This window comes from Pseudophryne corroboree, unplaced genomic scaffold (assembly GCF_028390025.1).
Source record: "Pseudophryne corroboree isolate aPseCor3 unplaced genomic scaffold, aPseCor3.hap2 scaffold_2057, whole genome shotgun sequence".
In the NCBI taxonomy this organism is placed as follows: Eukaryota; Metazoa; Chordata; class Amphibia; order Anura; family Myobatrachidae; genus Pseudophryne; species Pseudophryne corroboree.
Genome location: NW_026968698.1, coordinates 11,486 through 39,450, shown reverse-complemented (window position 1 = coordinate 39,450; position 27,965 = coordinate 11,486). Strand labels below are relative to the sequence as shown.

The window sequence follows — 27,965 nt, the reverse complement described above, 5'->3', positions numbered from 1 at the left end:
ACCTCAGAACTGTGAGGCAGTAATACTAACCACTATGCCAACTACGCTCACCTGCCAGTGACCGATAATGGCGTTAACAGCTGCGGTGGTATTTGTTTAATCTTTTAATGAAATCTCTCATATACTGTATCTGGAAAATAAAAATTGCAAAACAAACTACTATGGACGCAGCATTAAACATGTTTTGTTTAACATTACCCAAAACATTAGCAATTCAGGAACAAAGAACTCCACAAGAGAATAATCAGGACCCGAGGGCCAGGAAACAGCCTGGCACAGCCTCTGCGCTGGATTCAGTCACGGATGAGAACCACGGCGTTCTGTGTCCTTCCCCAAATAAATAACTACTGAGACGCGTTGTTCATGAAGACCAAAGCCTAATGGCGTCACTGCGGCACGAGAGTCTCCGGGACCGAATCCCAAACGTACTATTATTATTTAGAGCAAGGCGGTGGTGAGCTAGTAACAATATGAGGTCATTCCTCAGGGGCTCGTCGGGGAAGACATCTCCACTTTGGGCAAGATTCTGTTCTGTGTCATCTTGGCCTACAATGTGACCGAGAGTCCCTCTCGCCCTCCGTACATCATGCAGCCATCAGTGGTTGGGTGTTGTTGGCGGTTTTTGGTCAACCTGACCTTCCCCCTGGTTACTTAGATCGATGGCTTCAGGTGGATGGCAGAGCTGTTTGGCCGAGCAGCGAGGATATAGATAATATTCTCCCTCAGAAAGGTCTCCCAATTCACCGTCCTGTAAGAGAGGAACAAGCTTATAGTTCTATATGATAAATAATACCCCTTTCACATCGCACAAATAACCCGGTACCGACACGGCATATTGCCGTGTCGAACCGGGTCAGTGTGCGATGTGAAAGCACACTGGCCGATTTAGCGGGTCGCCTGACCCGGTAAATCAACCCGGTAAAAAAGAAGGGTTTTACCCGGGTTGATTACCGGGTCAGGTGCGGTGTGAATGGGAGCCGTGTCGATGCGACACGGTTCCCATTCACAAGATAGGGAGAGGCGGCGCTGGAGATGAGCTCATCTCCCGACGCCGCCTCCACCCCCGCCCCTGCTGCTGCTGTGCGCTCCGTTGTTATGGCAACCGACCCGGTATATTGCCGGGTCGGAAAGCCAGCAGCGGAGTGCAAATGCCGGATCCCACCCGGTAAGTACACGTTTGTCTTACCGGGTAGGATCCGGCATTTGCAGTCTGAATGCAGCATAAGATACGCGCATGTGTGGCAGATGTAACATGTGCAGAGAGAGTTAGATTTGGGTGGGTTATATTGTTTCTGTGCAGGGTAAATACTGGCTGCTTTTTTTTTTACACTGCAATTTAGATTTCAGTTTGAACACACCCCACCCAAATCTAACTCTCTCTGCACATGTTACATCTGCCCCACCTGCAGTGCAGCATGGCTTTGCCCAGTTGTGTGCTTTTTTGCTGTACTTACAAACATGAATTAGACCCATATGGGTAAATTTACTAAGATGTGAGTTCTATTTAAGATAGGATGTTGCCCATAGCAACCAATCAGATTCTACTTCTCATTTATCTAGCACCTTCTAAAATATAATACCTGAAATCTGATTGGTTGCTATGGTCAACATCACATCTTAAATAGAACTCCCATCTTAGTAAATCTACCCCTCAGAGTGTTATGTGGCCAGCCTGTAGCTACTGTAGCAGTTGGTATGTTACAATAAAAGTAATGATACAGTTTGAACACTAGGGGGCAGTGTGAGAAGTAATCGTCTATGGCAGTGGTGGCCAACGCGTGGCTCTTGAGCCACATGCGGCTCTTTCTTCATTCAAATGTGGCTCCCAACACTCAAAGTCACGTGACCACAAGAGATCTGTAAACCGCTGCACTCCAGCCAGACATGCAGCAGCACTACGTAGACTGAGAACTGAGGGAGCCAAATACACACGGGGGAGCTGGCTGGAGTGACACAGGCGGGAGCTGGCTGGAGTGACACAGGCGGGTGCTGGCTGGAGTGACAAGGCGGGTGCTGGCTGGAGTGACACAGGCGGGTGCTGGCTGGAGTGACACAGGCGGGTGCTGGCTGGAGTGACACAGGCGGGAGCTGGCTGGAGTAACACAGGCGGGTGCTGGCTGGAGTGACACAGGCGGGTGCTGGCTGGAGTGACACAGGCGGGTGCTGGCTGGAGTGACACAGGCGGGTGCTGGCTGGAGTGACACAGGCGGGAGCTGGCTGGAGTGACACAGGCGGGTGCTGGCTGGAGTGACACAGGCGGGTGCTGGCTGGAGTGACACAGGCGGGTACTGGCTGGAGTGACACAGGCGGGTGCTGGCTGGAGTGACACAGGCTGGTGCTGGCTGGAGTGACACAGGCGGGTGCTGGCTGGAGTGACACAGGCGGGTACTGGCTGGAGTGACACAGGCGGGTGCTGGCTGGAGTGACACAGGCTGGTGCTGGCTGGAGTGACACAGGCTGGTGCTGGCTGGAGTGACACAGGCGGGTGCTGGCGGGAGTGACACAGGCGGGTGCTGGCTGGAGTGACAAGGCGGGTGCTGGCTGGAGTGACACAGGCGGGTGCTGGCTGGAGTGACACAGGCGGGTGCTGGCTGGAGTGACACAGGCGGGAGCTGGCTGGAGTAACACAGGCGGGTGCTGGCTGGAGTAACACAGGCGGGTGCTGGCTGGAGTGACACAGGCGGGTGCTGGCTGGAGTGACACAGGCGGGTGCTGGCTGGAGTGACACAGGCGGGTGCTGGCTGGAGTGACACAGGCGGGAGCTGGCTGGAGTGACACAGGCGGGTACTGGCTGGAGTGACACAGGCGGGTGCTGGCTGGAGTGACACAGGCTGGTGCTGGCTGGAGTGACACAGGCTGGTGCTGGCTGGAGTGACACAGGCTGGTGCTGGCTGGAGTGACACAGGCGGGTGCTGGCGGGAGTGACACAGGCGGGTGCTGGCTGGAGTGACACAGGCGGGTGCTGGCGGGAGTAACACAGGCGGGTGCTGGCGGGAGTGACACAGGCTGGTGCTGGCTGGAGTGACACAGGCGGGTGCTGGCTGGAGTGACACAGGCGGGTGCTGGCGGGAGTGACACAGGCTGGTGCTGGCGGGAGTGACACATGGATGAACTGAAGTGTATTATGTGAATCTGGCTTTTCAATATATTTTATGCGGATCTGGCTTTTTCAATTATTTGATGTAGAAGTGGCTTTTTCATTGTACTTTATGTTGGATCTGGCTTTTTCAATGTATTTTATACCAGGGGCGTGGCCTAGCAGGCACAAGGTCACACCCCATTTTTGCAAGTGAGCCTTCGGCTCGAAGTCGGCTCTTTGATGTACCTTCCAAGATTTCTTGGCTCTTTGTCTCTGACTGGTTGGCCACCCATGGTCTATGGTATCATTTACACGGTATACCTGGAAAAACGTCATTTATTGTATATTTCTTATGCGCAGAGGTAAAACATGCGTCCACCTCTCATCGCCCCTGTACTTCCTCCTCGCTTGTGCTGACAACTGCCATCTCGCTGGTCTGTGTTTTCCCCTCGCTGCGGGCGACCCTGCCAAATGTTCTCGGCTTCAGCGCACATCTCTGTCACATTAGCGGCAGTGTTTAGGAGCGGAGAGGTCTTTATACATTTCATCACCGAGTCATAACTGACGGCTCAGTCACACGCTGCAGCTCCACACTGTAATTACAGTCACGGGAGGAAAGCAACTGATCGGAACGAGATGTTAATCGCTTCTTAATGTTACATAATTTTCTCTGGAAGTTGTGAAATAGATCACACAGCGACAACTGCTATGGGGGGTCATTCCGACTCGATCGCTCGCTGCAGTTTGTCACAGCGCAGCGATTGGGTCGGAACTGCGCATATGCCAGCGCCGCAGTGCGCCGGCGCATGGCAGCCGCCGTTACCTAGCGATCGCCTCTGAGACAGAGGCGGTCGCTAGGCGGGAGGGGGCTGGGGGGGCTAGGCGGAGCGGTCCGGCCAACGCAGGCGTGGCTGGACCGTTCGGTGGGCGTGCCGCGACGGCTGTGTGACGTCTCACGCAGCCGCTGCGGCCAGCGGGAGCGACGAGTAACTCCCGGCCAGCCGCAGAAGCTGCACTGGCTGGGAGTTACTCCTCAAATACAAAGGCTTTTGTATTTGTGCGGGGGGGGGGGGGGGGGGGGGGGGGGCGGCACTGACATGCGGGGCAGACTAGCCCTGTGCTGGGGGTCCCCCCCACATGTCTGAGTCTATGATCGTAGCTGTGCTAAATTTAGCACGGCTGCGATCAACTCGGAATGACCCCAGTTGTGTCTGGTACACACTTCCTCCGAGATCTGACATTGTACACAACGGACGCACAACCCGTTAAATGTCCAGCAAGTAAAGTCACACAAGTTAAAAAAGAACTCTACCTAAAGGACACATGGAGGCCTCTCCTCTGTGTCTCTCAGGGGGGAGATGTATCAAAGCTTGGAGACACAGTGGAGAGAGAGATAAGGTACCAACCAATCAGCTCCTGACAATTTTCAAACGCAGCCTGTAACAAGGCAGCCAGACACTGATTGGTTGGTACAGTAGTTTAACTCCTCTCTGCTTTATCTCTCACTAAGGCTTGATACATGTCCCCCTGGTGCTGATGTAGTCAGCAAAGGCAATGTGACGATGCTGAAAAGCACTGACTGCAGTGTTTCCGCACAAAGTTGCGTACTGTGGAGGGGTGGGCACAGAGGCCAAACAGTAATACGTGCATTTGCTTCACTTGGGTGACCATGAGATTACGATTTTCTGGATGAATGAGACGTTCTGCTCTCAGTTGATGAAGAAGGGTATGCTCGGGGAGACCTCAGATAATTCCACGCATCAGCGCTAATCTAATCCCAGATCATTTACCTCAGTAATGCTGTATATTATCTAGTAAGGCTAGTAATACAGAAGTGTCATATAACACGGCTTAACGAATAACAGGGCACAAATCTAAATCTCTCTGCACATGTTACATCTTCCCCACCTGCAGTGCAACATGGTTTTGCCCAATTGCTAACTTTTTTGGTTTGCTAACCAACCTGAATAACCCGCAATGTCTGTAGCCTGTTGCGACATTCCAGGAATGTAAGCTAAGCGAGAGACAGTCTGTGCAATAAAGTCTGCTTCATCTGCGCATGGCATTCTCGCAGCACCGGACACACTCACCTGTGCTCATCTGGCTCCGTGCTCAGCGGTACCTTCTCTTGGCTCCTCCCACTGGTGCTGCTAGCCGGGCTGCTCTCCGACATGGGGCCGACATGGCTAATACTGGGATAAGGGGAAAGAGAAGGACACGGAGGTTAGCGTCGCGGGCAGAATGTGGTGCTGTGTTACCTGGTACACGTTTATCAATTTACCTACGCCATAGGCATAACAAACATAGCCAAGGGTGCCCAAGGGGGGTAGGTACTGGTTATCAGGGCAGGAGATTCCGTAAGGGTCCCAGCAGGAGCCGGGGGAGCTGTGTGGGGGAAAGAGGACCACACTCCTCAGTTCTCATCATTTTTTGGGGGGGTGAGCGTGGTAACACCATGATTAAGCCACACCTCCACATTCACCCAGGCCCCTCACTCCTCTCTATGGCTCTGATCACGGATAGGGCGATGAGGTCACGGAGGAGTCTTCTATACTGTCCACCAGAGCCGGGTCACTGGCCAACAGAGTATAGCATTTGTATATCCTTGTGTACAATAGTTGATGCGTCTTTTCTGGTGTCTGTCAGGACGACGCACAATCAGCGCTTTCCTTTAGGTATTTTTTATTTTCAATGAAGTGTTTTTATAGCAGATTATACATAATCACTAGAAAATGTAATACACCAACATAGAAACGTATAATTTATCATTTACATTGAAAATGAATCACGTAGTAATACTAATAATTTTATTGATATAGCGCTCTTTCTCCGATGGGACGGACGCAAGGCACTTAAATGTATAAACACTGTATGAAGACTTTTAGCTGTATGACAAGGGACAGGATTCTCCTTAATGTAGGTCTCTGTGAGTGTATCCACAAAGATAAAAGCTGTTTGGGTGATGCGTCCGGCGGTGGCGCCTACAGATGTACACCAGGGAAGGACTTTGTATGAAGTCACAGACGGTGGCCGGCAATAGACGATCAGGTCATAATCTGAAGGGTACCAGTTCCTAGCACGCACTCTGAGCAGTATAGAGCAGAGGAAACGGGAAGTATAATTGTACCGCTTCTGTAAATACGGGTATAACAATACATGAACTGAAAAATGAAGAGACATAAATCTGGTAATCAGAGCAATATAAAGTCTCAGAGCTGCTGTTGCTACGTAATAAAACGCATGCAATAAGAAACTAATTGCTGCTCACATGACTGCATGCGCTCCCATGTGACATATATATGACAGTATGTGCGCCGCCAGTTCACGGTCGTGTGCGGTAAACCGTGGATGTCACAAGACGTTCACCCACCACATATGTATGAAAGGGAAAAGTTTCCCTTAATAGAGTGTTATCTATGGCTGAGACACGAGGAAATCACCGATCTGAGCGATTCCACGCAAGACGCGCAGTGATGACAGGCGCAGCACTCACACAACTAACTATGCGGAATACTGATGTGACTGTACCACACGTTGGGGTGTACACAGGGCCATAACGCGAGCAGTGCTGTCGTACAGGATGCAGGACCCTGCGGGCGGCCCTATCACCGCCCCTGTATCTGCCTCTCAGGGTGCTGCCTGTACAGCCGCCCTAACGAGGGTCCAGGTTCTTTTGTACTTAAAGGAACGTGTGGACCCGCTGTTTAGTGTGATGCTATGTAGTGATGGTGATATATTCCATGTTTTATAAGCCTATACTTCCTCCTTCCATAAGGGAGATAGATACCCATCTACGTTACCACAGAGTGCAGAGGCTTCCTCAGGGCTCTGTGTTACCACTGAGTGCAGCGGCTTCCTCAGGGCTCTGTGTTACCACTGAGTGCAGCGGCTTCCTCAGGGCTCTGTGTTACCAGTGAGTGCAGAGGCTTCCTCAGGGCTCTGTGTTCCCACTGACTGCAGCGGCTTCCTCAGGGCTCTGTGTTACCACTGAGTGCAGAGGCTTCCTCAGGGCTCTGTGTTACCACTGACTGCAGCAGCTTCCTCAGGGCTCTGTGTTACCACTGAGTGCAGAGGCTTCCTCAGGGCTCTGTGTTACCACTGAGTGCAGCGGCTTCCTCAGGGCTCTGTGTTCCCACTGACTGCAGCGGCTTCCTCAGGGCTCTGTGTTACCACTGACTGCAGCGGCTTCTTGAGGGCTCTGTGTTACCACTGACTGCAGCGGCTTCCTCAGGGCTCTGTGTTACCACTGACTACAGCGGCTTCATCAGGGCTTTGTGTTACCACTGAGTGCAGTGGCTTCTTCAGGGCTCTGTGTTACCACTGACTGCAGCGGCTTCCTCAGGACTCTGTGTTACCAGTGACTGCAGCGGCTTCTTCAGGGCTCTCTGTTTCCATTGAGTGCAGAGGCTTCCTCAGAGCTCTCTATTTCCATTGAGTGCAGCGGCTTCCTCAGGGCTCTGTGTTATTACTGAGTGCAGAGGCTTCCGCAGGGCTCTGTGTTATTACTAAGTGCAGGGGCTTCATCAGGGCTCTGTGTTACCACTGACTACAGCGGCTTCATCAGGGCTTTGTGTTACCACTGAGTGCAGTGGCTTCTTCAGGGCTCTGTGTTACCACTGACTGCAGCGGCTTCCTCAGGACTCTGTTTCCACTGACTAAAGCGGCTTCCTCAGGGCTCTGTGTTACCACTGACTGCAGCAGCTTCCTCAGGGCGCTGTTACCACTGAGTGCAGAGACTTCCTCAGGGCTCTGTGTTACCACTGAGTGCAGCGGCGTCTTCAGGGCTCTGTGTTACCACTGAGTGCAGCGGCTTCCTTAGGGCTTTGTGTTACCACTGAGTGCAGAGGCTTCCTCAGGGTTCTGTGTTACCACTGAGTGCAGCGGCTTCCTCAGGGCTCTGTGTTACCACTGAGTGCAGAGGCTTCCTCAGGGCTCTGTGTTACCACTGACTGCAGCAGCTTCCTCAGGGCTCTGTGTTACCACTGACTGCAGAGACTTCCTCAGGGCTCTGTGTTACCACTGACTGCAGTGGCGTCCTCAGGGCGCTGTGTTACCACTGAGTGCAGAGACTTCCTCAGGGCTCTGTGTTACCACTGACTGCAGCGGCGTCCTCAGGGCGCTGTGTTACCACTGAGTGCAGAGACTTCCTCAGGGCTCTGTGTTACCACTGACTGCAGCGGCGTCCTCAGGGCGCTGTGTTACCACTGAGTGCAGAGACTTCCTCAGGGCTCTGTGTTACCACTGACTGCAGCGGCTTCCTCAAGGCGCTGTGTTATCACTGAGTGCAGAGGCTTCCTCAGGGCGCTGTGTTACCACTGAGTGTAGCGGCTTGCTCAGGGCGCTGTGTTATCACTGAGTGCAGAGGCTTCCTCAGGGCTCTGTGTTACCACTGACTGCAGCAGCTTCCTCAGGGCTCTGTGTTACCACTGACTGCAGCGGCTTCCTCAGGGCTCTGTGTTACCACTGACTGCAGCGGCTTCCTCAGGACTATGTGTTACCACTGAGCGCAGCAGCTTCCTCAGGGCTCTGTGTTACTACTGAGTGCAGAGACTTCCTCAGGGCTCTGTGTTATTACTGAGTGCAGCGGCTTCCTCAGGGCTCTGTGTTACCACTGACTGCAGCAGATTCCTCAGGACTATGTGTTACCACTGAGTGCAGAGGCTTCCTCAGGACTATGTGTTACCACTGAGCGCAGCAGCTTCCTCAGGGCTCTGTGTTACCACTGACTGCAGCGGCTTCCTCAGGGCTCTGTTACCTATGACTGCAGCGGCTTCCTCAGGGCTCTGTGTTACCACTGACCGCAGCAGCTTCCTCAGGGCTCTGTGTTACCACTGAGTGCAGAGGCTTCCTCAGGACTATGTGTTACCACTGAGCGCAGCAGCTTACACAGGGCTCTGTGTTACTACTAAGTGCAGCAGCTTCCTCAGGGCTCTGTGTTACCACTGACTGCAGCGGCTTCCTCAGGGCTCTGTGTTACCACTGACTGCAGCGGCTTCCTCAGGGCTCTGTGTTACCACTGAGTGCAGAGGCTTCCTCAGGGCTCTGTGTTACCACTGACTGCAGCGGCTTCCTCAGGGCTCTGTTACCTATGACTGCAGCGGCTTCCTCAGGGCTCTGTGTTACCACTGACCGCAGCAGCTTCCTGAGGGCTCTGTGTTACCACTGAGTGCAGCGGCTTCCTCAGGACTCTGTGTTACCACTGAGTGCAGAGGCTTCCTCAGGGCTCTGTGGTACCACTGAGTGCAGCGGCTTCTTGAGGGCTCTGTGTTACCACTGAGTGCAGCGGCTTCTTCAGGGCTCTCAGTTTCCATTGAGTGCAGAGGCTTCTGCAGGGCTCTGTGTTATTACTAAGTGCAGGGGCTTCCTCAGGGCTCTATGTTACCACTGACTACAGCGGCTTCATCAGGGCTTTGTGTTACCACTGAGTGCAGAGGCTTCTTCAGGGCTCTGTGTAACCACTGACTGCAGCGGCTTCCTCAGGACTGTTTCCACTGACTAAAGCGGCTTCCTCTGGGCTCTGTGTTACCACTGACTGCAGCAGCTTCCTCAGGGCGCTGTGTTACCACTGAGTGCAGAGACTTCCTCAGGGCTCTGTGTTACCACTGAGTGCAGCGGCGTCCTCAGGGCTCTGTGTTACCACTGAGTGCAGAGGCTTCTTCAGGACTCTGTTTCCACTGACTAAAGCGGCTTCCTCAGGGCTCTGTATTACCACTGACTACAGCGGCTTCATCAGGGCTTTGTGTTACCACTGAGTGCAGAGGCTTCTTCAGGACTCTGTTTCCACTGACTAAAGCGGCTTCCTCAGGGCTCTGTATTACCACTGACTACAGCGGCTTCCTCAGGGCTTTGTGTTACCACTGAGTGCAGAGGCTTCTTCAGGACTCTGTTTCCACTGACTAAAGCGGCTTCCCCAGGGCTCTGTGTTACCACTGACTACAGCAGCTTCCTCAGGGCTCCGTGTTACCACTGACTGCAGCGGCTTCCTCAGGGATCTATGTTATTGCAGATTGTCTTTCCTCTATGAGAGAATGATAATATGGAGGTGATGCTGTTGGTCCAGTTATCCACTTCCAGTTAGAGAAATCATTTGTTGTTGTTACAGATACAGATTATGAGACACCAGTGCGTCATGTTGATGATTCAGAGATGTGCACTGCAGACCTGACGGTTACTGATCTGCGCATGCGCTGTATGCTACACTCGCCATTTGTCTCACCTGACGTTACACGAAACTGCTTCTTTAGACTGTTTGCGGAACCAGCCATGCTGCGCTCTCTTGCACTCGCTGCTGACAATCAGCCGGTCGTTGTCCTGGTCCAGGGACAGAAATGTGGCGCATGCCCGCTCCCGCTCCTTGGCAGACAACTGTCTCAGCAGAGAATTCTGTGTAAGGGAGACAAGAGAGGCTCAGCCTGCCATCCTATACTGAGATCACCCCATACAATGTAACACGCACTGTGCCCGGACTGGGAGACTGGCAGCGCTGGCAAGTACCCACAGGGCTGCAGTGTCAGGGGGCATTAGTGGACTAAAGGGGGTTCCCGCGTATAGAAATGCAGACTGTGTGTTCTGTGTGTGCCAGGGCTGTGTGTTCTGTGTGTGTGACAGGGCTGTGTGTACTGTGTGTGTCAGGGCTGTGTGTACTGTGTGTGTGCCAGGGCTGTGTGTACTGTGTGTGCCAGGGCTGTGTATTCTGTGTGTGTCAGGGCTGTGTGTTCTGTGTGTGCCAGGGCTGTGTGTACTGTGTGTGTGCCAGGGCTGTGTGTACTGTGTGTGCGCCAGGGCTGTGTGTTCTGTGTGTTTGCCAGGGCTGTGTGTTCTGTGTGTGTGACAGGGCTGTGTGTTCTGTGTGTGTGCCAGGGCTGTGTGTTCTGTGTGTGTGCCAGGGCTGTGTGTTCTGTGTGTGTGTCAGGGCTGTGTGTACTGTGTGTGTGTCAGGGCTGTGTGTTCTGTGTGTGTGACAGGGCTGTGTGTACTGTGTGTGTGCCAGGGCTGTGTGTACTGTGTGTGTGCCAGGGCTGTGTGTTCTGTGTGTGTGACAGGGCTGTGTGTTCTGTGTGTGTGTCAGGGCTGTGTGTTCTGTGTGTGTGACAGGGCTGTGTGTACTGTGTGTGTGCCAGGGTTGTGTGTACTGTGTGTGTGCCAGGGCTGTGTGTTCTGTGTGTGTGTCAGGGCTGTGTGTACTGTGTGTGTGCCAGGGCTGTGTGTTCTGTGTGTGTGACAGGGCTGTGTGTACTGTGTGTGTGTGTGTGTGTGTGTCAGGGCTGTGTGTTCTGTGTGTGTGCCAGGGCTGTGTGTGTATTGTGTGTGTGTCAGGGCTGTGTGTACTGTGTGTGTGCCAGGGCTGTGCGTTCTGTGTGTGTGCCAGGGCTGTGTGTACTGTGTGTGTCAGGGCTGTGTGTTCTGTGTGTGTGTGCCAGGGCTGTGTGTACTGTGTGTGTGCCAGGGCTGTGTGTTCTGTGTGTGTGACAGGGCTGTGTGTTCTCTGTGTGTGACAGGGCTGTGTGTTCTGTGTGTGTGCCAGGGCTGTGTGTTCTGTGTGTGTGCCAGGGCTGTGTGTTCTGTGTGTGTGCCAGGGCTGTGTGTTCTGTGTGTGTGCCAGGGCTGTGTGTTCTGTGTGTGCCAGGGCTGTGTGTTCTGTGTGTGTGCCAGGGCTGTGTGTTCTGTGTGTGCCAGGGCTGTGTGTTCTGTGTGTGTGTCAGGGCTGTGTGTTCTGTGTGTGTGTCAGGGCTGTGTGTTCTGTGTGTGTGTCAGGGCTGTGTGTACTGTGTGTGTGCCAGGGCTGTGTGTTCTGTGTGTGTGACAGGGCTGTGTGTTCTGTGTGTGTGTGTGTGTCAGGGCTGTGTGTTCTGTGTGTGTGACAGGGCTGTGTGTACTGTGTGTGTGCCAGGGCCAGGGCTGTGTGTTCTGTGTGTGTGACAGGGCTGTGTGTTCTGTGTGTGTGTCAGGGCTGTGTGTTCTGTGTGTGTGACAGGGCTGTGTGTTCTGTGTGTGTGACGGGGCTGTGTGTTCTGTGTGTGTGTCAGGGCTGTGTGTTCTGTGTGTGTGACAGGGCTGTGTGTACTGTGTGTGTGCCAGGGCCAGGGCTGTGTGTTCTCTGTGTGTGACAGGGCTGTGTGTTCTGTGTGTGTGTCAGGGCTGTGTGTTCTGTGTGTGTGACAGGGCTGTGTGTTCTGTGTGTGTGACAGGGCTGTGTGTTCTGTGTGTGTGACAGGGCTGTGTGTTCTGTGTGTGTGTCAGGGCTGTGTGTTCTGTGTGTGTGACAGGGCTGTGTGTACTGTGTGTGTGCCAGGGCTGTGTGTTCTGTGTGTGTGACAGGGCTGTGTGTACTGTGTGTGTGCCAGGGCTGTGTGTTCTGTGTGTGTGACAGGGCTGTGTGTTCTGTGTGTGACAGGGCTGTGTGTTCTGTGTGTGTGTCAGGGCTGTGTGTTCTGTGTGTGTGACAGGGCTGTGTGTACTGTGTGTGTGCCAGGGCTGTGTGTTCTGTGTGTGTGTCAGGGCTGTGTGTTCTGTGTGTGTGACAGGGCTGTGTGTTCTGTGTGTGTGCCAGGGCTGTGTGTACTGTGTGTGTGTCAGGGCTGTGTGTTCTGTGTGTGTGACAGGGCTGTGTGTACTGTGTGTGTGTCAGGGCTGTGTGTACTGTGTGTGTGCCAGGGCTGTGTGTTCTGTGTGTGTGTGTCAGGGCTGTGTGTTCTGTGTGTGTGACAGGGCTGTGTGTTCTGTGTGTGTGACAGGGCTGTGTGTTCTGTGTGTGTGTCAGGGCTGTGTGTTCTGTATGTGTGTCAGGGCTGTGTGTTCTGTGTGTGTGACAGGGCTGTGTGTACTGTGTGTGTGCCAGGGCTGTGTGTTCTGTGTGTGTGACAGGGCTGTGTGTACTGTGTGTGTGCCAGGGCTGTGTGTTCTGTGTGTGAGACAGGGCTGTGTGTTCTGTGTGTGACAGGGCTGTGTGTTCTGTGTGTGTGTCAGGGCTGTGTGTTCTGTGTGTGTGACAGGGCTGTGTGTACTGTGTGTGTGTCAGGGCTGTGTGTACTATGTGTGTGCCAGGGCTGTGTGTACTGTGTGTGTCAGGGATGTGTGTACTGTGTGTGTGTCAGGGCTGTGTGTACTGTGTGTGTGCCAGAGCTGTGTGTACTGTGTGTGTCAGGGCTGTGTGTTCTGTGTGTGTGTGTTAGGGCTGTGTGTTCTGTGTGTGTGTCAGGGCTGTGTGTTCTGTGTGTGTGTTAGGGCTGTGTGTTCTGTGTGTGTGTCAGGGCTGTGTGTACTGTGTGTGTCAGGGCTGTGTGTTCTGTGTGTGTGTCAGGGCTGTGTGATCTGTGTGTGTGTCAGGGCTGTGTGTTCTGTGTGTGTGTTAGGGCTGTGTGTTCTGTGTGTGTGTCAGGGCTGTGTGTTCTGTGTGTGTCAGGGCTGTGTGTATTGTGTGTGTGTGTCAGGGCTGTGTGTACTATGTGTGTGCCAGGGCTGTGTGTTCTGTGTGTGTCAGGGCTGTGTGTTCTGTGTGTGTGTCAGGGTTGTGTGTTCTGTGTGTGTGTCAGGGCTGTGTGTTCTGTGTGTATGTCAGGGCTGTGTGTTCTGTGTGTGTGTCAGGGCTGTGTGTTCTGTGTGTATGTCAGGGCTGTGTGTTCTGTGTGTGTGACAGGGCTGTGTGTTCTGTGTGTTTGCCAGGGCTGTGTGTTCTGTGTGTTTGCCAGGGCTGTGTGTTCTGTGTGTGTCAGGGGTGTGTGTTCTGTGTGTGTGACAGGGCTGTGTGTTCTGTGTGTTTGCCAGGGCTGTGTGTTCTGTGTGTGTGTCAGGGCTGTGTGTACTGTGTGTGTGCCAGGGCTGTGTGTTCTGTGTGTGTCAGGGCTGTGTGTTCTGTGTGTGTGACAGGGCTGTGTGTTCTGTGTGTGTGCCAGGGCTGTGTGTTCTGTGTGTGTGACAGGGCTGTGTGTTCTGTGTGTGTGACAGGGCTGTGTGTTCTGTGTGTGTGCCAGGGCTGTGTGTTCTGTGTGTGTGCCAGGGCTGTGTGTTCTGTGTGTGTGCCAGGGCTGTGTGTTCTGTGTGTGTGACAGGGCTGTGTGTTCTGTGTGTGTCAGGGCTGTGTGTTCTGTGTGTGTGCCAGGGCTGTGTGTTCTGTGTGTGTGCCAGGGCTGTGTGTTCTGTGTGTGTCAGGGCTGTGTGTTCTGTGTGTGTGACAGGGCTGTGTGTTCTGTGTGTGTGCCAGGGCTGTGTGTTCTGTGTGTGTGACAGGGCTGTGTGTGTGCCAGGGCTGTGTGTTCTGTGTGTGTGCCAGGGCTGTGTGTTCTGTGTGTGTGACAGGGCTGTGTGTTCTGTGTGTGTCAGGGCTGTGTGTTCTGTGTGTGTGACAGGGATGTGTGTTCTGTGTGTTTGCCAGGGCTGTGTGTTCTGTGTGTGTGACAGGGCTGTGTGTTCTGTGTGTGTGCCAGGGCTGTGTGTTCTGTGTGTGTCAGGGCAGTGTGTACTGTGTGTGTGACAGGGCTGTGTGTTCTGTGTGTTTGCCAGGGCTGTGTGTTCTGTGTGTGTGTGTGTGTGTGTGTGTGTCAGGGCTGTGTGTTCTGTGTGTGTGCCAGGGCTGTGTGTTCTGTGTGTGTGACAGGGCTGTGTGGTCTGTGTGTGTGTGTGTGTGTCAGGGCTGTGTGTTCTGTGTGTGTGCCAGGGCTGTGTGTTCTGTGTGTGTGCCAGGGCTGTGTGTTCTGTGTGTGTGCCAGGGCTGTGTGTTCTGTGTGTGTGCCAGGGCTGTGTGTTCTGCGTGTGTGACAGGGCTGTGTTTTCTGTGTGTGTCAGGGCTGTGTGATCTGTGTGTGTGTCAGGGCTGTGTGTACTGTGTGTGTGTCAGGGCAGTGTGTACTGTGTGTGTGTCAGGGCTGTGTGTACTGTGTGTGTGCCAGGGCTGTGTGTACTGTGTGTGTGCCAGGGCTGTGTGTACTGTGTGTGTCAGGGCTGTGTGTACTGTGTGTGTGCCAGGGCTGTGTGTACTGTGTGTGTCAGGGCTGTGTGTTCTGTGTGTGTGTCAGGGCTGTGTGTTCTGTGTGTGTGTCAGGGCTGTGTGTACTGTGTGTGCCAGGGCTGTGTGTTCTGTGTGTGTCAGGGCTGTGTGTACTGTGTGTGTCAGGGCTGTGTGTACTGTGTGTGTCAGGGCTGTGCGTTCTGTGTGTGTCAGGGCTGTGCGTTCTGTGTGTGTGTCAGGGCTGTGCGTTCTGTGTGTGTCAGGGCTGTGTGTTCTGTGTGTGCCAGGGCTGTGTGTTCTGTGTGTGTGTCAGGGCTGTGCGTTCTGTGTGTGTCAGGGCTGTGTGTTCTGTGTGTGCAAGGGTTGTGTGTACTATGTGTGTGTCAGGGCTGTGCGTTCTGTGTGTGACAGGGCTGTGTGTTCTGTGTGTGCCAGGGCTGTGTGTACTATGTGTGTGCCAGGGCTGTGTGTGTGTGTGTGTGTGTGTGTGTGTGTGTGTGTGTGTGTGTGTGTGTGTGTGCTGTGTGTGTGCCAGGGCTGTGTGTACTGTGTGTGTGTCAGGGCTGTGTGTACTGTGTGTGTGTCAGGGCTGTGTGTACTGTGTGTGTGTCAGGGCTGTGTGTACTGTGTGTGTCAGGGCTGTGTGTACTGTGTGTGTGCCAGGGCTGTGTGTACTGTGTGTGTCAGGGCTGTGTGTTATGTGTGTGTGACAGGGCTGTGTGTTCTGTGTGTGTGCCAGGGCTGTGTGTACTGTGTGTGTCAGGGCTGTGTGTTCTGTGTGTGTGTCAGGGCTGTGTGTACTGTGTGTGTGCCAGGGCTGTGTGTACTGTGTGTGTCAGGGCTGTGTGTTCTGTGTGTGTGTCAGGGCTGTGTGTTCTGTGTGTGTGTCAGGGCTGTGTGTTCTGTGTGTGTGTCAGGGCTGTGCGTTCTGTGTGTGTCAGGGCTGTGTGTACTATGTGTGTGCCAGGGCTGTGTGTACTGTGTGTGTCAGGGATGTGTGTACTGTGTGTGTGCCAGGGCTGTGTGTACTGTGTGTGTGCCAGGGCTGTGTGTACTGTGTGTGTCAGGGCTGTGTGTACTGTGTGTGTGCCAGGGCTGTGTGTACTGTGTGTGTCAGGGCTGTGTGTTCTGTGTGTGTGTCAGGGCTGTGTGTACTGTGTGTGCCAGGGCTGTGTGTTCTGTGTGTGTCAGGGCTGTGTGTACTGTGTGTGTCAGGGCTGTGTGTACTGTGTGTGTCAGGGCTGTGCGTTCTGTGTGTGTCAGGGCTGTGCGTTCTGTGTGTGTGTCAGGGCTGTGCGTTCTGTGTGTGTCAGGGCTGTGTGTTCTGTGTGTGCCAGGGCTGTGTGTTCTGTGTGTGTGTCAGGGCTGTGCGTTCTGTGTGTGTCAGGGCTGTGTGTTCTGTGTGTGCAAGGGTTGTGTGTACTATGTGTGTGTCAGGGCTGTGCGTTCTGTGTGTGACAGGGCTGTGTGTTCTGTGTGTGCCAGGGCTGTGTGTACTATGTGTGTGCCAGGGCTGTGTGTGTGTGTGTGTGTGTGTGTGTGTGTGTGTGTGTGTGCTGTGTGTGTGCCAGGGCTGTGTGTACTGTGTGTGTGTCAGGGCTGTGTGTACTGTGTGTGTGTCAGGGCTGTGTGTACTGTGTGTGTGTCAGGGCTGTGTGTACTGTGTGTGTCAGGGCTGTGTGTACTGTGTGTGTGCCAGGGCTGTGTGTACTGTGTGTGTCAGGGCTGTGTGTTATGTGTGTGTGACAGGGCTGTGTGTTCTGTGTGTGTGCCAGGGCTGTGTGTACTGTGTGTGTCAGGGCTGTGTGTTCTGTGTGTGTGTCAGGGCTGTGTGTACTGTGTGTGTGCCAGGGCTGTGTGTACTGTGTGTGTCAGGGCTGTGTGTTCTGTGTGTGTGTCAGGGCTGTGTGTTCTGTGTGTGTGTCAGGGCTGTGTGTTCTGTGTGTGTGTCAGGGCTGTGCGTTCTGTGTGTGTCAGGGCTGTGTGTACTATGTGTGTGCCAGGGCTGTGTGTACTGTGTGTGTCAGGGATGTGTGTACTGTGTGTGTGTCAGGGCTGTGTGTACTGTGTGTGTGCCAGGGCTGTGTGTACTGTGTGTGTGCCAGGGCTGTGTGTACTGTGTGTGTCAGGGCTGTGTGTTCTGTGTGTGTGTTAGGGCTGTGTGTTCTGTGTGTGTGTCAGGGCTGTGTGTTCTGTGTGTGTGTTAGGGCTGTGTGTTCTGTGTGTGTGTCAGGGCTGTGTGTACTGTGTGTGTCAGGGCTGTGTGTTCTGTGTGTGTGTCAGGGCTGTGTGATCTGTGTGTGTCAGGGCTGTGTGTTCTGTGTGTGTGTTAGGGCTGTGTGTTCTGTGTGTGTGTCAGGGCTGTGTGTTCTGTGTGTGTCAGGGCTGTGTGTATTGTGTGTGTGTGTGTCAGGGCTGTGTGTACTATGTGTGTGCCAGGGCTGTGTGTTCTGTGTGTGTCAGGGCTGTGTGTTCTGTGTGTGTGTCAGGGTTGTGTGTTCTGTGTGTGTGTCAGGGCTATGTGTTCTGTGTGTATGTCAGGGCTGTGTGTTCTGTGTGTGTGTGTCAGGGCTGTGTGTTCTGTGTGTATGTCAGGGCTGTGTGTTCTGTGTGTATGTCAGGGCTGTGTGTTCTGTGTGTATGTCAGGGCTGTGTGGTCTGTGTGTGTGTCAGGGCTGTGTGTACTGTGTGTGTGTGTGTGTCAGGGCTGTGTGTACTGTGTGTGTCAGGGCTGTGTGTACTGTGTGTGTGTGTCTCAGGGCTGTGTGTACTGTGTGTATGCCAGGGCAGTGTGTACTGTGTGTGTGTCAGGGCTGTGTGTTCTGTGTGTGTGTCAGGGCTGTGTGTTCTGTGTGTGTCAGGGCTGTGTGTACTGTGTGTGTCAGGGCTGTGTGTACTGTGTGTATGTCAGGGCTGTGTGTACTGTGTGTGTGTCAGGGCTGTGTGTACTGTGTGTATGTCAGGGCTGTGTGTTCTGTGTGTGTGACAGGGCTGTGTGTACTGTGTGTATGTCAGGGCTGTGTGTACTGTGTGTGTGTCAGGGCTGTGTGTACTGTGTGTATGTCAGGGCTGTGTGTACTGTGTGTGTCAGGGCTGTGTGTTCTGTGTGTGTGACAGGGCTGTGTGTACTGTGTGTGTCAGGGCTGTGTGTTCTGTGTGTGTCAGGGCTGTGTGTACTGTGTGTATGTCAGGGCTGTGTGTACTGTGTGTATGCCAGGGCAGTGTGTACTGTGAGTGTGTCAGGGCTGTGTGTCCTGTCACTGTTTGGGCTGTAATAGCGGGCAATGTCCATCCCTCCTCTGCCAGGCTGGGTGCTGAGTGATGATTGGCTGGGCAGCTGCTGTCCCCGCAGGAGATCAGTATATCAGGAATACATCTATATACCTGTCCTGGGTGCTCGCACAGTATATGGAAGTCACTCATAAACCAGTATATAATATATAGTATGGGAACAGCTTGGCTCTGACCATACTGCCAGTGTTACCCGCCAGCCGCACAGGGCAGACACCTATATTCTATGTAACAAGCTGATGTTGGGTCACACAGTCTGTGGCGTGGTATACGGGGCTATTCATCATTACTGCATTCTCGCCGCGTCAGATCCCGCTAGCGTCAGGCGTCTTTTTACGTCTATTTGGCAAAAATGCATCTTAGACGCACCACAATGAGACTGTGCTGAGTGATCTGATATACGACACTTGTGTATCTGTGTGTGACTGATGCAGCAAGTTGCCAGCTCACCCACGCCACGCCACGCCAGGTCAGGTCAGGTGATGGGGACACATCTGTACTGAGCTTGGAGCACTCACCGGTGAACGCAGCTTTTGCAGCAGGCAGATGGACTCATGGGAGAGGAAGTCCGCCCATTCCACCTGTCCCTTCTTCTCGGGGTCCATGGAGGAGAACTGTAGGGTGGCCTGTTCCTCCAGCTCGTCGCTCAGCTGCTTCTCCTGCATTCTGCGATTCACCAGGTGCTTGTAATGGAGGAAGTCATCCAGTGTGAGGGGGCACTCTGTGTAGTGACAGAAACAGGACAGCAGGGGGCAGCAGTGAGTATACTGCAGGTAAGTAATATATCCATATAATGGTGCATCCAGCTATGAACAGTGGGGTAAATTTACTAAGATTCGTATTTTCCCGTTTGAGGTCAAAGTTCAATCACGAATGACATCGCAAGTGTAAATTTGCAACTTTTTGAATTTATTACGACTAATTTACTAAGCTGTCGTATTCTGCATTTTCCATTTTACCGATGTCGATGTCATTCGTTTTTTTTGGCAGTGTTTTACGTGAGTGACTTGTAAAACACTGCCGACTTTAATACAATGAATCTCGGCCGGATCTGAGAGATCCGTGCTGGGCTTCATTGTGCACCTTGTAAAAAAAAAAAAAAAAAAATGTTTAAACTTAAAAAAAAAATTGCGTGGGGTCCCCCCTCCTAAGCCAAACCAGCCTCGGGCTCTTTGAGCCGGTCCTGGTTGCAAAAATATGGGAAAAAAATTGACAGGGGTTCCCCCATATTTAAGCAACCAGCACCGGGCTCTGCGCCTGGTCCTGGTTCCAAAAATATGGGGTACAAAAAGCGTAGGGGTCCCCCGTATTTTTGAAACCAGCACCGGGCTCCACTAGCTGGACAGATAATGCCACAGCCGGGGGTCACTTTTATACAGCGCCCTGCGGCCGTGGCATTAAATACCCAACTAGTCACCCCTGGCCGGGGTACCCTGGAGGAGTGGGAACCCCTTAAATCAAGGGGTCCCCCCCCTCCAGCCACCCAAGGGCCAGGGGTGAAGCCCGAGGCTGTCCCCCCCATCCAAGGGCTGCGGATGGGGGGCTGATAGCCTTTGTTGAAAGTGTTGAATATTGTTTTTAGTAGCAGTACTACAAGTCCCAGCAAGCCTCCCCCGCAAGCTGGTACTTGGAGAACCACAAGTACCAGCATGCGGCGGAAAACCGGGCCCGCTGGTACCTGTAGTACTACTACTAAAAAAATACCCCAATAAAGACATAAGACACACACCTTGAAAGTATAACTTTAATACATACATCCACACCACCATATACACATACTTACCTTATGTTCACACGAGGGTCGGTCCTCTTCTCCATGTAGAATCCATGGTGTACCTGTTGGAAAAATTATACTCACAAAATCCAGGGTAGAAGGCTCTTCTGCTTGTAATCCATTTGTAATCCACGTACTTGTCAAAATAAAAAAACGGAGTCCCGACCTCGAACTGAAAGGGGCCCCATGTTTTCACATGGGACCCCTTTCCCCGAATGCCAGAAACCCCCTCTAACTTATGTCTAAGAGGGTTTCTTCAGCCAATCAGGGAGCGCCACGTTGTGGCACCCTCCTGATCGGCTGTGTGCTCCTGTACTGTATGACAGGCAGCACACGGCAGTGTTACAATGTAGCGCCAATGCGCTCCATTGTAACCAATGGTGGGAACTTTGTGGTCAGCGGTGAGGTTACTTTCGGTCAACCGCTGACCACAAAGTTCCCACCATTGGTTACAATGGAGCGCATAGGCGCTACATTGTAACACTGCCATGTGCCGCCTGTCAGACAGTACAGGAGCACACAGCCGATCAGGAGGGTGCCACAACGTGGCGCTCCCTGATTGGCTGAAGAAACCCTCTTAGACATAAGTCAGAGGGGGTTTCTGGCATTCGGGGAAAGGGGTCCCATGTGAAAACATGGGGCCCCTTTCAGTTCGAGGTCGGGTGTCCGTTTTTTTATTTTGACAAGTACGTGGATTACAAATGGATTACAAGCAGAAGAGCCTTCTACCCTGGATTTTGTGAGTATAATTTTTCCAACAGGTACACCATGGATTCTACATGGAGAAGAGGACCGACCCTCGTGTGAACATAAGGTAAGTATGTGTATATGGTGGTGTGGATGTATGTATTAAAGTTATACTTTCAAGGTGTGTGTCTTATGTCTTTATTGGGGTATTTTTTTAGTAGTAGTACTACAGGTACCAGCGGGCCCGGTTTTCCGCCACATGCTGGTACTTGTGGTTCTCCAAGTACCAGCTTGCGGGGGAGGCTTGCTGGGACTTGTAGTACTGCTACTAAAAACAATATTCAACACTTTCAACAAAGGCTATCAGCCCCCCATCCGCAGCCCTTGGATGGGGGGGACAGCCTCTGGCTTCACCCCTGGCCCTTGGGTGGCTGGAGGGGGGGGACCCCTTGATTTAAGGGGTTCCCACTCCTCCAGGGTACCCCGGCCAGGGGTGACTAGTTGGGTATTTAATGTCACGGCCGCAGGGCGCTGTATAAAAGTGACCCCCGGCTGTGGCATTATCTGTCCAGCTAGTGGAGCCCGGTGCTGGTTTCAAAAATACGGGGGACCCCTACGCTTTTTGTACCCCGTATTTTTGGAACCAGGACCAGGCGCAGAGCCCGGTGCTGGTTGCTTAAATATGGGGGAACCCCTGTCAATTTTTTTCCCATATTTTTGCAACCAGGACCGGCTCAAAGAGCCCGAGGCTGGTTTGACTTAGGAGGGGAAACCCCACGCATTTTTTTTTAACAAATTCAAACATTTCCCACCCCTTCCCACTGAAAAACATGCACGGATCTCATGGATCCGTGCATGCCTATCCAATCACGGTAAAAAAAAAGCAGGTCTGGGTTTTTTTAGCACTTTTTCACGAATTGTATTTCAGCACGGAAGTGTTTGGCTATTGTCGGCAGTGTTTGAGATTTGCACTTTTTAGTAAATTCCCGATTTCTACCAAATTGCAGGCGTATTTGACCGATGGTGTATTGATTCGTGATTTTTTCCTAGGACTTCCAAAATATTACGAATGCCCTCATCACTGCCGTGATTTTTGCTTAGTAAATTACCGAGATGACACTTTGAAGAAAAAACGGCATCTCGGTCAAAATCGGGAGCTTAGTAAATATACCCCAGTGTGTGTACTGTGGGCACAGGTGTCATAATATTCAGTGATCCCTAAACTGAGTGTACATTCATTATAACAGTGATCCCTACACTGTGTACATTCATTATAACAGTGATCCCTACACTGAGTGTACATTCATTATAACAGTGATCCCTACACTGAGTGTACATTCATTATAACAGTGATCCCTACATTGAGTGTACATTCATTATAACAGTGATCCCTACACTGAGTGTACATTCATTATAACAGTGATCCCTACACTGCGTGTACATTCATTATAACAGTGATCCCTACACTGAGTGTACATTCATTATAACAGTGATCCCTACACTGAGTGTACATTCATTATAACAGTGATCCCTACACTGAGTGTACATTCATTATAACAGTGATCCCTACACTGAGTGTACATTCATTATAACAGTGATCTGTAATACTATATCATCCGGCAGGTAAGTGTTACCTACTGTTTCTGTAATACTATATAATCCGGAAGGTAAGTGTTACCTATCTGTAATACTATATCATCCGGCAGGTAAGTGTTACCTATCTGTAATACTATATCATCCGGCAGGTAAGTGTTACCTATCTGTAAAACTATATCTTCCCGGAAGGTAAGTGTTACCTACTGTATCTGTAATACTATATAATCCGGCAGGTAAGTGTTACCTATCTGTAATACTATGTCATCCGGCAGGTAAGTGTTACTTATCTGTAATTCTATATCATCCGGCAGGTAAGTGTTACCTATCTGTAATACTATATCATCCGGCAGGTAAGTGTTACCTATCTGTAATACTATATCATCCGGCAGGTAAGTGTTACCTATCTGTAATACTATATCATCCGGCAGGTAAGTGTTAGCTATCTGTAATACTATATCATCCGGCAGGTAAGTGTTACCTATCTGTAATACTATATCATCCGGCAGGTAAGTGTTACCTATCTGTAATACTATATCATCCGGCAGGTAAGTGTTACCTATCTGTAATTCTATATCATCCGGCAGGTAAGTGTTACCTATCTGTAATACTATATCATCCGGCAGGTAAGTGTTACCTACTGTTTCTGTAATACTATATAATCCGGAAGGTAAGTGTTACCTATCTGTAATACTATATCATCCGGCAGGTAAGTGTTACCTATCTGTAATACTATATCATCCGGCAGGTAAGTGTTACCTATCTGTAATTCTATATCATCCGTCAGGTAAGTGTTACCTATCTGTAATACTATGTCATCCGGCAGGTAAGTGTTACCTATCTGTAATACTATATCATTCGGCAGGTAAGTGTTACCTATCTGTAATACTATATCATCCGGCAGGTAAGTGTTACCTATCTGTAATACTATATCATCCGGCAGGTAAGTGTTACCTATCTGTAATTCTATATCATCCGGCAGGTAAGTGTTACCTATCTGTAATTCTATATCATCCGGCAGGTAAGTGTTACCTATCTGTAATACTATATCACCCGGCAGGTAAGTGTTACCTATCTGTAATACTATATCATCCGGCAGGTAAGTGTTACCTATCTGTAATACTATATCATCCGGCAGGTAAGTGTTACCTATCTGTAAAACTATATCTTCCCGGCAGGTAAGTGTTACCTACTGTATCTGTAATACTATATAATCCGGCAGGTAAGTGTTACCTATCTGTAATACTATGTCATCCGGCAGGTAAGTGTTACTTATCTGTAATTCTATATCATCCGGCAGGTAAGTGTTACCTATCTGTAATACTATATCATCCGGCAGGTAAGTGTTACCTATCTGTAATACTATATCATCCGGCAGGTAAGTGTTACCTATCTGTAATACTATATCATCCGGCAGGTAAGTGTTACCTATCTGTAATACTATATCATCCGGCAGGTAAGTGTTACCTATCTGTAATACAATATCATCCGGCAGGTAAGTGTTACCTATCTGTAATACTATATCATCCGGCAGGTAAGTGTTACCTATCTGTAATACTATATCATCCGGCAGGTAAGTGTTACCTATCTGTAATTCTATATCATCCGGCAGGTAAGTGTTACCTATCTGTAATACTATATCATCCGGCAGGTAAGTGTTACCTACTGTTTCTGTAATACTATATAATCCGGAAGGTAAGTGTTACCTATCTGTAATACTATATCATCCGGCAGGTAAGTGTTACCTATCTGTAATACTATATCATCCGGCAGGTAAGTGTTACCTATCTGTAATTCTATATCATCCGTCAGGTAAGTGTTACCTATCTGTAATACTATGTCATCCGGCAGGTAAGTGTTACCTATCTGTAATACTATATCATCCGGCAGGTAAGTGTTACCTATCTGTAATACTATATCATCCGGCAGGTAAGTGTTACCTATCTGTAATACTATATCATCCGGCAGGTAAGTGTTACCTATCTGTAATTCTATATCATCCGGCAGGTAAGTGTTACCTATCTGTAATTCTATATCATCCGGCAGGTAAGTGTTACCTATCTGTAATACTATATCATCCGGCAGGTAAGTGTTACCTATCTGTAATACTATATCATCCGGCAGGTAAGTGTTACCTATCTGTAATACTATATCATCCGGCAGGTAAGTGTTACCTATCTGTAATACTATGTCATCCGGCAGGTAAGTGTTACCTATCTGTAATACTATATCATCCGGCAGGTAAGTGTTACCTATCTGTAATACTATATCATCCGGCAGGTAAGTGTTACCTATCTGTAATACTATATCATCCGGCAGGTAAGTGTTACCTATCTGTAATACTATATCATCCGGCAGGTAAGTGTTACCTATCTGTAATACTATATCATCCGGCAGGTAAGTGTTACCTATCTGTAATTCTATATCATCCGGCAGGTAAGTGTTACCTATCTGTAATTCTATATCATCCGGCAGGTAAGTGTTACCTATCTGTAATACTATATCATCCGGCAGGTAAGTGTTACCTATCTGTAATTCTATATCATCCGGCAGGTAAGTGTTACCTATCTGTAATTCTATATCATCCGGCAGGTAAGTGTTACCTATCTGTAATTCTATATCATCTGGCAGGTAAGTGTTACCTATCTGTAATACTATATCATCCGGCAGGTAAGTGTTACCTATCTGTAATACTATATCATCCGGCAGGTAAGTGTTACCTATCTGTAATTGTATATCATCCGGCAGGTAAGTGTTACCTATCTGTAATACTATGTCATCCGGCAGGTAAGTGTTACCTATCTGTAATTGTATATCATCCGGCAGGTAAGTGTTACCTATCTGTAATACTATGTCATCCGGCAGGTAAGTGTTACCTATCTGTAATTGTATATCATCCGGCAGGTAAGTGTTACCTATCTGTAATTCTATATCATCCGGCAGGTAAGTGTTACCTATCTGTAATACTATATCATCCGGCAGGTAAGTGTTACCTATCTGTAATACTATATCATCCGGCAGGTAAGTGTTACCTATCTGTAATTCTATATCATCCGGCAGGTAAGTGTTACCTATCTGTAATACTATATCATCCGGCAGGTAAGTGTTACCTATCTGTAATACTAGATCATCCGGCAGGTAAGTGTTCCGGCGATAGCTGCCAGTGAGACAGGAAGGAGCTGGGCCGCAGGTGATGGGACCACCTATACCTATCTGATGCCTGTGGCTGCTGTTCTGTGATCTCTGTGCTGGCGGCCAGTGCCTCCTCTGCAGCACGCATACCCCTGCTGTCCTGTGATCTCTGTGCTGGCGGCCAGCGCCTCCTCTGCAGCACGCATACCCCTGCTGTTCTGTGTTCTCTATCTATCTGTGTGCGCGGAGCAGCAGATGTTCCATACTATTGATTGCTAATGAAATGATTGCTCCTTGCAGCGAGCTGGGATAAAACATGCAGCACCAGCACTAATTAGGCAATTACAAACTGAAAAATTATATGTGTAGCAATAAACAAAGCAGGAAACATGATTATTGCTGAGAGCACTTGTGACATGGTGCAGTGGGTAAGCGCACACGGGAGAACAGTGGGTAAGCGCACAAGGGAGGAAAGGCTTGTCAGATGCCTTGCAATAGTTACTAATAACTGACAATACATTCCATGGAAACCGGGTCATGTACGGTACAGAGATTCCGTAACTCGGGGCGTGCTGAGCGCTGCAATCTCCACCACATCATCATTGTGTCAAAGTTATGTACTTTCTTGTCATTTAAATTTCAAGGGGCAAAAATTTAAAACTTTGGAGTGTCCCTGAGAACTAGGGCATGTAGAAGGGTGGGACAAGGGCCGAGCATAAAGGATCTACCCTACAGATGTGTCCTCGTACACCGTGGCCGAAGCTGTGCAAAACAGCCCCTTTTGGTGCGCTAGTCCCTGCACGACTTGGTTGCACCGAGCATATACTAATTTGCTCAAAATGTGCATCTTTTATCCCTTACAGACATGCAGCTAAATTCCGGGTTGATGCGTGTTATTACTGCATGTGTGAAAGGACACAACCTGGGAGTAAGTCCCGGGTCCCCAGCCCTGCTCCCGACAAAGGTCACGGAGCTGAGACTCGGAAATCTGCTGGCTGCTAGACCTGGCAAATTCCCAGGTCACTATGTCTGAAAGGGGTGTTATTCATCTGTGTGCAACTGAGTCTGTATCTGTGCGATGTGCATCAGTGTGCGACTGAGTCTGTATCTGTGTGCGATGTGCATCGGTGTGTGACTGAGTATGTATCTGTGTGCGATGTGCATTGATGTGCGACTGAGTCTGTCTCTGTGTGCAATGTGCATCGGTGTGCGACTGAGTCTGTCTCTGTGTGCAATGTGCATCGGTGTGCGACTGAATCTGTATCTGTGTGCGATGTGCATCGGTGTGCTAATGAGTCCGTATCTGTGTGCGATGTGCTTCATGTGCAAATGAGTCCGTATCTGTGTGCGATGTGCGACTGAGTCCGTATCTGTGTGCGATGTGCTTCAGTGTGAGACTGAGTCTGTATCTGTGTGCGATGTGCATTGGTGTGCGACTGAGTCTGTCTCTGTGTGCGATGTGCATCGGTGTGCGACTGAATCTGTATCTGTGTGCGATATGCTTCATGTGCGAGTGGGTCTGTATCTGTGTTGGGAAGCAGTCAAAATACCAACGCCAGAAACCTGACTTGCGGCCACAATCCCGATGTCAGAATGCCGATGAGGGGGGGAATCCCGTCATCAAAACATAGACGCCGGGAATCCAGATTGCCTATAAGTGGGAGAAGGGGGGTTAGGGTGTAGGGATGGGAAGGTTAGGGTTAGGTAGCGAGGAGGGAGGGTTAGGTTTAGAGCTCTGCAGCCGTATATAGAAGACCCTATAATCCAGTTACCTGCGATCAGATATAACCTCACCTGGGATGACTTTGCACTGGCTGAACGTCTCCATAAGGCTGTACGTCTCTTCCTCCGTCAGAAGCAGGTTCAGGTTATCCTGCAGCAAAGACAGAGACGACACATGTAGACTTTCTGCAGAGGAACCAGGGGCCCATTTATCACACATCAAACGCTGTCACCTCCGCTCTCCGGTTACAGCACCGAAAACATCTACATCATTCTGTCGTATTGTGAAGCATTAAATGTGTCCGCGACATAATCTAATGAAATCTGACTCATACAGAGTCTTACATTAAAAACAAGTCACCCATAACCGTGATGATCTCTATATGATGGAAATGCCTCCATAGTGGTTCAATAAGATTCCCACAGAAAGTAGCGGAGGGATGACGTCTGCGCAGGAAAAATAATTCCAAGGAATCAGTCATGGTAAATGCAGCATTAACGTCACATTGATGGTTTACAGGTGTATCGGTGCGGGCGAAGATACTGATTAATGGACTCATGCTTCAAATGCAGGAGATATTATAAGCCCCTGTTCTCTGCAGGCCCCTAGGCTTCAGCCTTGTCAGCCTTCTGGATAACACGACCCTGGTCAGGATCACAGAACACAACGCCATTGTGGCAAAAGGGCTATTTATCAAGATTTCAGATTGAAAGACTTTCCTGGAGTGTGAAGAGGACGTCAT

The 27,965-nt window shown here is 50.7% G+C and overlaps 1 protein-coding gene across 1 annotated transcript; it reads right to left on the bottom strand.

Annotated features, from left to right (window-relative positions):
• Positions 1-86: 86 nt before the first annotated feature.
• Positions 87-27,373, bottom strand: LOC135005563 (PHD finger protein 24-like; the record flags this gene model as incomplete). The annotated part of the gene is made up of 5 exons (XM_063951944.1): positions 87-748; positions 5,170-5,271; positions 10,296-10,462; positions 18,833-19,035; positions 27,295-27,373. Coding segments are annotated over 5 exons (648 nt in total), but the record flags the coding sequence as incomplete, so codon positions are not given.
• Positions 27,374-27,965: the final 592 nt, after the last annotated feature.